This window comes from Pinus tabuliformis, chromosome 3_2, assembly GCF_031772625.1.
Source record: "Pinus tabuliformis cultivar Carrire ecotype Pingquan chromosome 3_2, CPIR1, whole genome shotgun sequence".
Classification (NCBI taxonomy): domain Eukaryota; kingdom Viridiplantae; phylum Streptophyta; class Pinopsida; order Pinales; family Pinaceae; genus Pinus; species Pinus tabuliformis.
The window spans coordinates 492738765-492751615 of NC_142302.1; the positions used below are offsets into that span (position 1 = coordinate 492738765).

The 12851-nt window shown below is 33.1% G+C and overlaps 1 protein-coding gene across 1 annotated transcript; it reads right to left on the reverse strand.

Annotated features, from left to right (window-relative positions):
* Positions 1 to 378: 378 nt before the first annotated feature.
* Positions 379 to 2813, reverse strand: LOC149181446 (glyoxylase I 4-like). Its single transcript, XM_089418321.1, has 5 exons — positions 2653 to 2813; positions 2409 to 2560; positions 2224 to 2305; positions 1004 to 1079; positions 379 to 697 (listed from the first exon to the last, which is right to left on the reverse strand). Exons 1-5 carry the CDS (start codon positions 2725 to 2727, stop codon positions 657 to 659), a joined length of 426 nt encoding a protein of 141 aa, XP_089274447.1. The 5' UTR covers positions 2728 to 2813; the 3' UTR covers positions 379 to 656.
* Between the last annotated feature and the right edge of the window lie 10038 nt (positions 2814 to 12851).

Consider the following 12851-nt stretch of genomic DNA (forward strand, 5'->3'; position numbering starts at 1 on the left):
CTAAGGCTGATAGAAACAAGAAATTCCCACCTTTCAGTCAGACTTTTCCGAGACCTTAGAGTCTTGGCACAATAAGGCTAACACATGCAGGATTAACCATTCTTTGAACGGTTGACCTTAGTTGACATGCAGACTGGTCCTACTAGTAAGACTCTGTGAAGGGTTATCCCTAGATGATAAGGCTGATACATTCAAAAGATTATCACCTTTCAGTCAGACCTTTTCCAAGATCTTAAAGTCTTGGCACAATAAGGTTAACAACGGACAAAACAATACTACATATTGGCATATATTTATTAATATATTCATGCTACATTTGAGAATTAATAAAATATTTTTATCAGAATTATCATGATGAAAATATCAGAGGAATAACAATTTTAAGAGAAAAAATTCACAAATAAATTTAACTAGATTTGCAGGTGCTTTACACACTTCAAAACCCTTTATCTTCATAATATTATTTAGAGTTAGATGATCACCACATTACAACCTCTCTTCTGTGTATTACTTTGTACCTCATGTATCTCAAACTAGTTCCTGCCAATTTCGGGCCTCAGGGTTGGATAACTTGCTGACTACAGCTACAAGCTAGCAGTAACATCAATCCACCAATTGAATCGCATTCCTCCATAAGTGGAGAAGGAATATGCACCTTACTGGCGTCTAGGCCAGTTGCCAACTTCCAGGCCATTCCCTGTTATTAAAAATTAAGACAAAACACAGACCTCTTATATTCCATGCCAAGCAGACAATAATATAACATCTCATACTTTGAAGCCAGACAATAATATAACATCTCATACTTTGAAGCCAGGAGTAGATGCTACGTTTTGCTCAAGAACAAGAATATAACATATTTTAGCTAAGAATTCCATAGAAATTTTGATCAGAAATTCTCCCTGCCAAGCTAGAAGTCAGGGAAGCTGTCAATTTCTGGAGGGCAACCAACTTACCATGGTGACTGCAGAGAGGGAAAAAGAACAAATACAAGGGAACTTACCATCAGGATCGCAGAAGAAGACTTGCTTGATTTTTCCTTCCTGTTGTGTTTTCTCATAAAATGGGATTCCCTTTTCCTGCACCAAATATAATTTATGGTAATATTCATAACTTTAAACCTTTTAACTTGAAAAAAAATTGTCTAATATTTATCTTACTTCCCATATTTGAACAACTTAAAGAAACTCGAGGATTTCACACGCCTCTGACCAATTAGTAAATTATTTATTCTTGGATAGCAAATGTGCAAAAGGTCCAAAATTAAGATCTCTCCCATTAGTGATTGGTGGTAGAGTCTTTGTTCATGTATGGTAAATGGAGAACTTTTTATTCTTACATGGTAATTGGTGAAGTTTTTATTCTTCCATAAAAAAAGTTGCAAAGTTCAGATATCTCCCCAAAACTCACCTAGTTATACCATGTTAATCAGATCTTTCTTTATTGTTTGTTCTTACACTAAGTAAAATATGTTTGCTGCAAAGTTTAAATCTAGTCTCTTCGCTTTTATAAGTAAAATCTATTTGATACAAAATTCAACCAGATAGATTCTTTAAAGTGGATGTTCTATTTGGTGCAAAGTTCAAATCTAGTCTCTTTGTTTTACAGATAAAATCTATTTGATGCAGCATTCAACCAGAGAGATACAAATCTCTTTGGTTGAACTGGAGATTGCTCTTTGTTTGAAAGAGATGCAAAATTCAAATTTCTGATTTTCAAATCTCTCTTTTCTCCATATTAAAATGAATTTTGTTGCATATCTCTCTTATCATGTTAAAGTGAATATATCATGAATACTGTTTTGCATGGAAGTTTAAAGTTGAAATTTTCTTCTCAATAATAAAAATGATTGTGATAAAGTGAGTATTGTAAAATACATTTTTCCTCTTACACGGATAGGTGCAAAGTTCAAATCCCTTCCCATTTACTAAAGTCTCTTTGTTCTGGCTGAGAAGAGATGCGAAGATTACATCTATTCCCTTGTTATCCATATTGCAGGGCGAAGTGAATTTATCCATATTGCAGGGGTAAAGTAAATTTATGCTGCTTTAATTCCTTGCTGCAGGGTGAAGTGAATTTATTTATGTTGCAGGGATAAAGTAAATTTATGCTACTTTAATCCCTTGCTCAACAGATGTGAAGTGAAATTATGCTACTTTGATCCCCTGTTCAATAGATGCAGGTTTAAAAAGGATTTATGTGTTGTTAACACAGTACACTCACTTTCAGGGATTTGACGAAACCATCATAGTCAGGCACGCCTAAAGAAATATGGTGGCTGCGTGGCAGAAGTTCCAGATCCTTCCTGCTCATAAACGAACACGGTTATCTCGGAAAACATATGTAACCTGGAGATAAGCTTTATAAGATCACTAATACTTAAAAAAAAGAAAAATATATGTACATACTCGACATCAGGGCTTGCGCTGTGTGGGCTTTCAGGTAGACTTGAGTTGGGATTCTTCTGAATAATGTGTAAAGAAAACGAGGGCGGAACAGTACTGAGCCATACAACCTCGAACCCGAAATTGGGCACATCGATTCTCTGAAACCCGAAAACCTGTAGCAGTTATAGATGTGTGAGACAGAGAGCGCTTCAATGTCTCGAATCCAGCTGTAGAGATAAAATCTTAATATGAAGGCAAGGCTTACCTCCTCGTAAAACCGCGCAAGGCGTTGGACGTCCGTTGTTGACCTCGCCACATGATCCAGATGAATTCCTGCCATGGAGACGGAGATGGTAATGGAAAATTACAGTGCTGCTCCCAAACTCTAATTTCTCTGATCAGAAATGGGTTTCACTTGCCTTTACTTCTCCTATTCGAAACTTTTGTGTGAAAAAAAAATTGTTTTCCACGTGTACTACCATAAGCAAACAACGTGTCTTTTTCTTTTCTTCGAACGGGTTGTGCTAATTGTAATTTCCGATTTAATAAATTTTATTTTATTTATTTTATAATGTTACTATGTAACTTTAGTATTATGTGATTAAGGTATGGTATGTAATGTAGAGTGGGATTGTGTGATAGTGTAACAAATTTCATTTTGATTATTGAAGTTGTGATATAATATAGGGAATTTATGTATTTATTTTTGTTTTGTTTATTAGGTTATGTGAGTTTTGAGATGATGAATATTTTTAATTTGTGTAGTTGCAATTTAGGGGTATTTAAGTCGTCAAAAATTATTATTCAATGTAGGCCACACTAATCTTTAGTATAGTTGGATTTTTTCACATGGAGATTTAAACCGAGAACCTTTACACCACAGAGTGCCTTAATAGAATACCTTGACACCATTTGCTTTATGTTTCAATGGGCAAGAAATTAAAAATTGCATTCATTTGGAATTTGATATTTTTATTATTATTTAAGTTAAATTTTAATTTTGTCACGAGTTTTATCATGTATATTATGGTTGAAAACATATTCAAAAGGTTGTAAATTATTTATTAATTTATGGTTAGAAAAAAAAACTTTGTTATGAAATTAATTTATTTGATGTAACATATAATCATAATTATGTGATGATCTAAGAGGATCTCCACAATCAATTCCATGGCTTTCAAATCATTAAATTTTTTAAAAGATGTCCAAGCTACCACATAACTTCAACATGGTATCTAAATGTGTAATACCCTATGTTAGCCCCATGTGCGTATCATACATATCATGTTTAAGTTTGTGAGCTAGGAAGTGTTTTGGGGCCCATGTGCCCATGTATATATGTGTTTTAGGCTAGTGTGTCTATGTTCATATGTTTTGAGATTGGAGTGCCTATGTGATTTTAGGTCGGTGAACTTATGTGTTAAAACGCCAGAGATCCTAGCCTTGTAAATATGTAATCATATGCATGTTAATAAAATATACCATTGTTGTAGACCAAGTTAGACAAGAGAGTATGGGAGTTTAGAACTCCATAAGTGGAAAAAGCGAGTAAGGGCTAAGCCCTTATTAAAGTATACCTAAAGTCAAAAGTGATATGTTTTTATCCCATGTCTATAAAGTGACTTAATGAAGTGTCACTTGCCAAAAAGGACACATGCATATAAATGGGGAAATTTTAGTGTTGTTCCATTCATTTTGATCATTACATTCCATCCTTTTAACCAAGGTTGGTTATGAAACTTTCTGGAGGAGGAAGAGGGGGGTGACCCTGTGATTCTATTACCCTATTTATCTTAAGTGGATTTGGGACATGGGGATAGATTTCCCTAGTGAGAATCCCATAGGTACCCGGAGACTCTTGAGGGAGATTGGAACTTGTAAATGCCATGAAGCTTTGAGACTTCATAGATGACTTGATTTCGAAGCCCTGGAAGGGAAATGGAACAACTTGATGGATTGTAGGTGCAAAGAAAGGGGTGCACTACCTTGGGTTGTATAGGTTTATGGGGGAAAAGAGATTGTAGGTTAGAGGTAGTTGGAGTCAAGTACCTAGGCTTGTGGCTAGTTCATGTTTTCTCTGGACATTAGTTGGCTTTATGTAGTCTTTCTTTTCGATGGATTCATAGCCCTAACTTGGAGGTGATCTACTACTGAGAGACTATGAGCAACACAATCTATTAGTAGGTGAAATATCCTAGGTTTATAGCTAATTGGTGCTTCCTCTGAAAATATAAGTGGTTATTATTATGGTTATGTTTTTTTCCACCATGTTATTTCATGTACTTACATATGTTTTTCATGGTTAATGAATTTAAGTATGATTAGCATGCTTTAATGGATATGTATATGCATGCATCGCATAGTGGTATGCATCAGTCATGCATGACAGAGTAGATAAATAGTGCTTTGATTATATTTAGTGGTTGTTGGGAATTTCTACTTATGGCATTGAAGGTGTAAGAATTGAATTCAAGAAACATTCTCATAGCAGTGGATTACAGGGCTAGTAATACACCTAATAATATGACCTCCACATAAAAGAAAAGTTGTTATTGGGCCTTTACCCCTTCTAGCTTACGATCACAATGTCTAATCAAATAGACAACTTATATCGATTTCAACTGACGAAAATAATCTATAGTTAATAGAGGTGGAGGCGGGGATGGGGCAGGGGTGAAATTTTTAAAGCATGGTTTCAGTGAGTAGCAAAGTTATGCTTTCAAGATCATTTCGATATGCCCAAGCGGTAATCTAAAACCATGTCAATGTGCCCTTGAAATGAACCAAGGATCAATAGGTGGTAGAATTATGCAAGCAAGGTACGTCACAAGTGGAAGGTGGCATTATCAAGGAAGTGGAAGGTTTGCGTGGAAGATCTAGTAGATCAATGATTGTGGTTCATTTTAGTTGAAAAAGCTGCACTTTAGGGTTTTTAGATATACCTTGTGGACTTTAGGGTTTGTTATTGGTCTTAAAAACAATTTTTAAACCAACCATGAGGAGTTTTAGATTGTGAATTTTCCAAGGATTTGACAAGACATAGTGGAGTACCTTATGTAGAAACTTCATAATCATATGTGACAAATTGAATATGAAATATTTTGTACAAGTTTTCTCTTGAGAAGGGGTCAAACCATCAACAAGTTTTCGGAAAGTTATCATATTTTTCACTTAACACATCAAATTTTAATTAGGCCTATGAATTTTCATGGAAGACATATCAAAGTATTATAGGCCAAAATTTTCAACTCGGAAAGATTGAAATTGCAGAGATCCACCAAAATAAAGGTTAGCTAAAAGGACAAACTCCATAAGAGGGTTTTAAAAGGCATGTTAACTTTAAACTGTAACTTTTGATTGGGATGTCTAATTGAGGTGATTAAAAACTTGTTGGAAAGAGAAAACGTATGAGAATATAGTAAAGAAAATATTATAATTATTTGAGATTATTATTAGTTGAGGGCTTGGATTAGATCTCAATTAAAAAGCAATGGAGATACCTACGCCCCTTTATGGCAAGTTTTTATTTTTCTAATGGAACTTCAAAGTGGTCTACTCTGTAGTGCAAAATTTAAAGAAGCGTTCATTAAAAAAATGGATCAAGGACTAAAAAATGGAGGTCATGCATAAAATTGAAGATGAATTAAAACCAATTAAAGAAGAGATTGGCAGGAAGGATGATGAGTTATCTAAGCTACAAAACCTTAATGAAACACTCATTAAGGAGCTTGGACAATTAAAATGGGGAATAGTAGCAACAAGAATTGGAAAAGGGGAGATTTAAGGGAAGAATTGAGAAAAAAAATGAAGAAATATGTAGATTATGAAACCATAATATAAAACTGCTAGATGATGTCAAGAGATTGAAAGAAGAAAAGAAGCATTGTCAAAGCCAAGAAGAAACAAAGATCTTAAAGGAAGAGACTACCAAACTACTTGAAGAGGAAATTTTCATGAAGACTGAGGAGGCCCTTGATATGGATGAGGTAAGATCAAAATTGTTTTCTAGAATTGAAGAAGTAAACCATAATTTGATAGATGGGGTCACATTGTAGCTTCAAAAGGAGAACTAAGGCAACATTCAATAACATCAGAAGAAGATACTTGAAGAATGTGTACCCCATTTAGATGTACATTTCAAATATGATGGTATTATCTCCATGGCTAGAGTGATCAAGGAGTAGGCAGAAAGGATAGAGGTGTCCATTATCTCTGAAAAGAAGAAAAATGAAATGGGTTTATAGAGTGAAGGAAAGTCATCAAATGTGAAACAATATCAACATCCTTATTACCAAAAAAATAAATAAATAAATAAAATAAAATAAAAATTCAAGGGAGAGAAGAAGATCAAAGGAAGAATATGGAATTCTGATCAATATTCATGGAATAGGGAATCACCAAATCATTATTCAATAGGATGTTATCACAGACCAACAACTACTTCAAATTGGAGAAGTCATGGAAATAATACATGGAATCAAAGGAAATAAAATTATGCAACAACTAGACATCAAGGATTAAGACAGAAAAGAATTTAGTTTGGATGGATGGATCATCATCAATGGCAAGAAGAATGAGGGAGTATAAAGAAATCATATTATTTGGTTTCATTAGAAGTAACACACTTGATTGCAAAGTTTTGAGGAAAATGTTTTTTTATGGATGATGTTATGGTGTGACTCCAAGGGGTAATATATGGGGTTAAATGTGCATGTAATGTGTAAATATATATGTAATAGGGTTGGCTTAATAATGAAGGGATCACATGTGAAATGTGTGAATAGGTATATATAGGGATCATATAGTCATTATTAAGGACATGCGATTGGGGATGAATTTATTTTGGTATTTGGAGGATTTTATTGTATTATTATCTATATTGGAGTTGTTTCCCATTCTCAGATTGGTGTACATGGTGTGCACTTCTAGTTTTTAAGTATTTGGTTCATAATAGATAATATATTTCATGTTAACCTCAAAATGTGCAAATTTCCAGTGATCCCCTTTACTCCACCATTAAGGAACCTAATCAAGACTCTACCATGGTCAACTATGCTAAGAGGAGGGTCATTACAAAGGTACATAAATCAACCATCATATTTCTCATGCATTCAAAACTAATGTCGATGAGAATTCATAAAGAAAGAGGCTCCAGAGTCTATCAACCATGCACTCTAGCATACACAAGTTGGCAAAGCTGCAATAAAGGCACCCCATCATCTTCTTGAGAATATTTTTCTTAGTCATCATCAAAATCCTTATTTTCTTTGTTCTTCTTCTTATCTTCCTTTTTGTCCCTTTTAAAATGCTTGACCTTGTCGTAATTCCAACATTTTTACTTGGATTGTTTAGGAGAATTTTGCCTACCATGGGATTTGGATCTACTCTTTTCTCTCTCCTTACCTTTCTCCTTTGATATTCCATGAATAATCAAAGCCTTATTGGTGGATTTACAATTTTTTACCTCACCTACTCTAATACTAAGAAAGCCATAACCTCATGAAGCACCGATGTCTTTATAGTGCTTCCAAATATCATTACTAGGTTATCCATGAATTTGGTAAAGAACATATAAGAGTCATATAATGATCCTCCTCATCCATTTTCATTCCAACTGAGATCACTTAGGTCACAATAGTACTAAATGCATTTAGGTTCTTAGCTACAAAATCACCTTCACCCATTCTTAAGGAAATAAGCTTTTCCATAGAAAAAGATTTTTTACCAAGGATTTAGCCTAATACAAATCCCCCAACTTCTTAGAGAGATTAGCTATAGTGTTTTCTTCATAAACATTCAATAATACTAAATCAACCAAGTAAAGCCTAATAAGGCTCCTTTCCTTTCTCTCAAACACCACTGACTTTTCATTTGTCATTTTAGTTGGTTGGGTTCTTGATACACAAACCATAAAACTTTACTTATGAGAAGATATTCCATGGTTCAAATTTAGTGCCATCAAACTTTTCCATTTCTAGTCTATATGTTCTTCCCATTTCCCTGCAACAATACTTCCTTCTACACAAGCTCTCCCAAGAAAATATTATATCAAAAATTGTGTCCCTAATAACTTGGATTCAAGGTCATCATGTTATAATACCAAATTAAAGGAAGCTAAAGTGTTGACTATGCATCCTACACTAATCCATGAGAGAAGAATGTGAAAAAAAACTAAAATTAAAATAATTGCAAACACATTAAATGAACAAAACACCATTAACAACAAGATATCCTAGGGAGAACCCTTTTGGGAGTAAAACTCCATACTCTAAAGCACATTAATTGCATTACTTATCAATTAATGGTTACAATACAATATCTTTGTGTTCTCTCTAAAAGTATTTAATAGTGGCTTAATTCTAAGGAAAATTTGGAAACATAATAGTGTGGTAAAAATAATTTCACACAAACTTTTTTCATTTCAACATTGCATAAAAAAGGCATAGTAAACCATAGACCATTTATAATTTTTTATTTTTGCACATAGGAAACCACCAATAGGTTATTCTCTACCACTAGTTATTGTTGAAATATTCCTTGCGCAATTGCTAAAATATTCTCTGCGCAACTATTGAAATATTCCTTGCATAATTTCTAAAATATTCACTGCATAATTGATGAAATATTCCTTGCACATTTGTTGAAATATTCCCTATAGCATGGTTGAATATTCCTTGCACAATTGCTAAAATATTCCTTGGACAATTACTTAAATATTTTTTGCAAAGCATTGCTAAAATATTCCCTGCGCAACTGCCAAAATATTCCCTATAGAATTGTTGAAATATTCCACGCACAATTGCTAAAATATCCCCTACAACGTTACTAAATATTCCCCACATAATTGTTGAAATATTCATTATAGCATTGTTGAAATATTATCTTCAATAGTGTTGCATTATTCTTTGTAGTGATGCTAAAATATTCTTCGCACAACAATACAAATATGCTCAATAGCATTGTAGAAATTCTCCTCGACACTACATAATTTTTTAGCAGCACTACAAAAGTTCTCCATAACCTTGCAAGATTCTCAACATTGTTGTAGAGGTTCTCCACAACACAACAGAAATACTCTCTAGCATTGCAAGATTTTCAATAGTGTTGTAGAGTTTCTTTACACCAATGAAAAATGTATGAAACCTACCCCAGCACTTGCTACTAATTATCCCTACAAATTTCAAAAAAATAACTTGTACATTATTTAATAACACCCATACCTCTACAATGGTAAACAATTTGATACATGGAAGCTTTAGAGGTGATGTAGAGGTACTGACATGGTTTTTGAAAATTGCTCTTCAAAACTACACAATAGTCTTGGGTATGAAGGTGGTTAAGCAACAAGGATTACCTTGACAGTATGTTATCAAGAACACTAGAAAAGAAAATATAATAATTCATTTGTCATGCTATGGACCATGTAAGGACAAAAGTTTTAGGTAATTAAGAAGCACACGGAAATTGTCATCAACAAGAGTAATTCTTGAGGAAAAATTGATTTCCCTACAAGATATTATCATGTCTTTCTTATGGGACACAACATTCCAAAGCTAAGCTTTAAATACTCAAGAGAATCTTCCTCAAATCAATGTTATACATACCAAGATTTTTAGGAGAGGAAATGGTGGTAAGCCCCACAAATGTAGTGGAGCAAAGTGGGCAAGTTTTTACATTGAAATTTTTGAATGGATTAATCATTTTAGTGTTACCAGGTATCATCAAGCTCTAAAATTTGAAGAAGCATTTGATTGCTTTTCAATACATGCAATTGTTCTACTATGCTACATCACTCTAAATACAAAGTGAATGACTAGTAGTATATCTTTGAGTGTTGTCTCTATTTATGATGCAAATGATGCTACACAATTTATATATATTCTCCACTCAAGACTAGGATTTCAAAAGTATGAAGCATTCTTCTAGAATTGCCACATAAATTGTAGATAAGTGTCAAGGTAATTATAGAGTCCTTGGATTTTGGGTTTCAAGGTTTTTTCATTGAACCATCATCAAGAAAGTGCTAACTTCATAGTTAAATATTTTAAATATTTTAGACAAATTTTATCTTAACATTAAACAATTCATGGACATGTGCATCCTATGTGCATACGATTGCAAGGTAATTCTAAGACAAGCAAAGGAAATTTGAGTTTTTTTAATGGCTAAAATAACAGAGATGCATACTACATGTTGAGAAATTTGGAAAACGAGGTTGTATTCCAATTTCAAAAAGACTATTCTATATGTCTTACTCTATCAATAGCAGGTTTAAGAGAATGTTGCAAATTGTGGTCTCAATCTAGAGCCATCAATGAGGATTGTAATTAAGAAAAATCAAAATATTTCAAATGTCAATAGGGAACTTGAGGCATTCAAAACAAATGAGGAATTTTACAATGTGATTTTCCACTTGAAGTCCAATAGAAGATGAAGATAATGAAAAAATAATATGCTTGTTGATAGTGAAAATGCTTATTCTCTAGCCTTTATACAAGATCATAAGTGTGGGGTACCCTATTCTATATTAATCTTAAACTCCAAATTTGTTTTATAGAAAATTCTCAAAACAAATTTAGATTTATAATCTTGAATGTTAGATTTTAATAATTTACTTGAAATCAAATTTCTTTCAAATCCTATTTGCAACTTGTATATAAAACTAAGTGGGGCAACATTGGACTGGTTAAAAGATGTTGCTAATTTTTTTATGTCCTTGCAAGTAGAGACTACCTTGGAAACTAAAAAAAGTGGCATTCTTAGATCCAATTATGGTTGTTTAAGAAGCTTTCAAAATAGATGCAATTGATTCGAAGCTTAACCTTGGAATTGGAGGTTACAGAGCAGAAGATCTTGGATTGTATGTGGCTCCTAATAATAGAACTATTTTCCTAAGATATTAAAGCATCAATTCTCGATTCTAGAAAACCTTTTCAAAAATGATTTATAAAGGCAACATGCTTTTCAATTCAATATTCAACAGTTAGTTCCACAAAAGGGGCCTAAGAAAAGACTACATACTTATATTGGTGAGCCTATTTCAACCACATTAATCTTCTTTTCTATTTTTCAATTTCACGATATAAAAATGGGGGTAGAAACCTAGCATTCCAAGAAGGTCAAAAATGCAAAACATAGTAGCTTCTTGCATATGGAGATTGGTCTCTCTTAGGAGCCCAATGGGCCATTTAATTTTATGAAGACCGAGGAACCAATTTGGAGGATTCACTCATTTTTTGGATTTATTTATTATCTCTACTATTGTATATTTTTTTTCCTCGTAGCTCTTTTCTTCTAGTTCAACTCTGGGAGGTTTCTTTTGTGTTCATAATAAATAAAGATAAGTTGTGGGTTAGTTTATCTGATGATATTATTCATTCTATATAACTTGTAAACAATTATATGTATTTTATGTTATATACTATCAATATGTAATTTGAGAAAGAAATTTTGTAAGAGTTTCATAATACGTTTAAATCATTTTTAACATAATTATACTTAGTCTCTAATATTTACTATCATTCTATGTTGTGTGAGTATATCCTTACATATCTTGAATAGTTTTGGAGCTAATATAAAGGTCATTAATGAATTTGAATTTGAATTGTTGGATTCATTAAACAACAACAAATATATTTACTCTTCATATCAAGAAACGCTAGATACCTCCACCCCTCCTTAATACTTCTAAAATTTGTGTAGATTATTGTACCAAAGATTGTCATTCTCAACAATGTTTGAAGGGATCTTTTCATCTCTAAATCTTCTATCTCTTTCATACATTTAACTTTTATGTTTCTGGGATGAGGGATTAAGGTGCCCAATGGAAAGGCCTTAGTCTATATACTTGAACAAGGTCACTTGTGTCCAATCTATGATGTCCATTTTCTTGATTTTATTTCACAAACACTTTTAAATCTGGCATGGGATTTTATAGAATTAAGCTACTACTAGAAGTGACAATGGGTAGTTAGCACTAAATATTTGAGGGTTACCTCCTATGGCCAAGAACCAACTTTAGGTCTAAAGTGGGGCGCTTTTAAGATCCTGAAGGGTGCCTTGGAATAGTTCCCTAGCTAGAAATATCTTAAGGAACAACATATTCAAAATACATTTTTTCACTTAGAAAAAGTAGTTAATTCTAATGATCCTCCATGTAGAAAGGACCTATTGACCTATCTTGAGGAATCCTTTGAAATAAAATAAAATAAAAGGATCCCATTGTTTCAATTTAACACTTAAGCTTCTGACTAAATACAGGAACTAGCCCAACTTTAACATTAACACTTCATACTACCACATGAAATAACGGGCTATTAGATCCATTTGAAGAATACTTCAAATTTCAAATAAAGAGGCTCGCAAGATTAAATACTATTGCACCTATGATGGTGTTTGAAATGTGGTTATGCCATCAAGATGAATAAACTAATTATGCATAGCCATCATCATTCAAGTTTGCAT